Source organism: Nanorana parkeri, unplaced genomic scaffold (genome assembly GCF_000935625.1).
Source record: "Nanorana parkeri isolate BGI_ZX_2015 unplaced genomic scaffold, ASM93562v1 scaffold834, whole genome shotgun sequence".
Classification (NCBI taxonomy): Eukaryota; Metazoa; Chordata; class Amphibia; order Anura; family Dicroglossidae; genus Nanorana; species Nanorana parkeri.
Genome location: NW_017307102.1, coordinates 170,518 through 171,879, shown reverse-complemented (window position 1 = coordinate 171,879; position 1,362 = coordinate 170,518). Strand labels below are relative to the sequence as shown.

At 42.4% G+C, this 1,362-nt stretch overlaps 1 protein-coding gene across 1 annotated transcript in view; it reads right to left on the bottom strand.

Moving 5' to 3' along the window:
* Nucleotides 1–1,362, bottom strand: part of ENDOG (endonuclease G) — a 7,968-nt gene continuing 6,606 nt past the window's right edge. The window contains exon 3 of the mRNA XM_018565334.1: nucleotides 1–296. Coding sequence (XP_018420836.1) covers nucleotides 14–296 — 283 coding nt within the window. The 3' untranslated portion in view covers nucleotides 1–13. The remainder of the gene's footprint in view (nucleotides 297–1,362) is intronic.

The window sequence follows — 1,362 nt, the reverse complement described above, 5'->3', positions numbered from 1 at the left end:
AATTGGTACAGCATCATCTGCCACCAGCGGTAATGGATTTTAAGTTACTTGTTGTCTTGAGAATGTTCGGTACAAACAGAAGACCAGCAGCTCGCTCAATGCTGTCTATGGGCACCAAGAAGCGCTCCAGCGGGATCTTATCATCTACAGGACAGTTTGGCATGACGTAGGGTCTCAGTTCAATCTCTCCGTTGAACTTCTCAAGGACGACTACCTTGAAGAAGTGTGTTGGGACAGCCACATTGTTGGTGCCAATCACTTGGTACTTAACATACATCTTACCATCCTCTTCCATCCTAAAAGAAAGAAAACTGCATTAGAAAGAGTATAGGCATCCTCCATGTGTTTTTTTGTTTTACAAAGTGGAGAAGCTAGGGCAGTGAGATATGAAAAAAAATTTTGTATTACTTATAAAATCTGTAACTTGATCACAGAATGGACAACAGTGAACAGGCCAATGAAACCTACACCAACCAACCCAACAGGGAGCTAGACCAGAAAGGGCTCACAACTTAGAGGGCCGTCTGAAGAATTCTATGACTGAAGCTGGTATCCGCACAGAAAGGCAACTTTGTAAGTAGGCATAGAGGAATGTCTCAGAGATTTAAAGGGTGGCTTCTGCAAAGCCAACGAAACTAGGTTGAGGTCCCACAGAGCCAGTGGATTGCGTACAGGGGGGACAATTTGAGCAACTTCCTTACAAAGGCCTTCACTAGCGTGAGAGGATAGTGGCCTCTGGAAAAGACTCTCCAAAGCAGAAATTTGTCTCTTGATAGAACTTAAGGCTAAACTCTGATCTAGATCAGACTAAAGGACAAATGTGTTCCATGGAGTACTTCCAGGAATGAAACTTCCTTACTTTGCACCAAGCTATATTACATAGTTACATAGTATTTGAGGTTGAATAAAGACATTAGTCCATCAAGTCCAACCTATTAGGATCTCATTCTAGGAGTACCCGTACCCCTGTATATTACGGTCCCTTAAGAAATCGTCCAAAAGTTTCTTGAACAATTCCACATTATTTGCTGAAATCACCGCCTGTGGCAGTGAGTTCCAGACCCTAACTGATCTTACTGTGAAGAACCCCCTTCGCACCTTGTGCTGGAATTTTTTTTCCACCAATTTTAGGTTATGGCCTCTAGTTTTTGTAACGGAGTTAATTTTAAACAGTTTATCGCTAATGTTGCTACCACCATTAAACATTTTGTACATTTTGTACATATTGAGAAGCTATAACCTTCCAGATGCAATGGTAGACCTTGTGGGAGGTCAGCATCTTTCAGAAGCATAGGAATGGTGACCAAATGTTAAGACTTGCAAGAACCCATTGAGTCGGAATAGGGCGGGACCACCACCAAC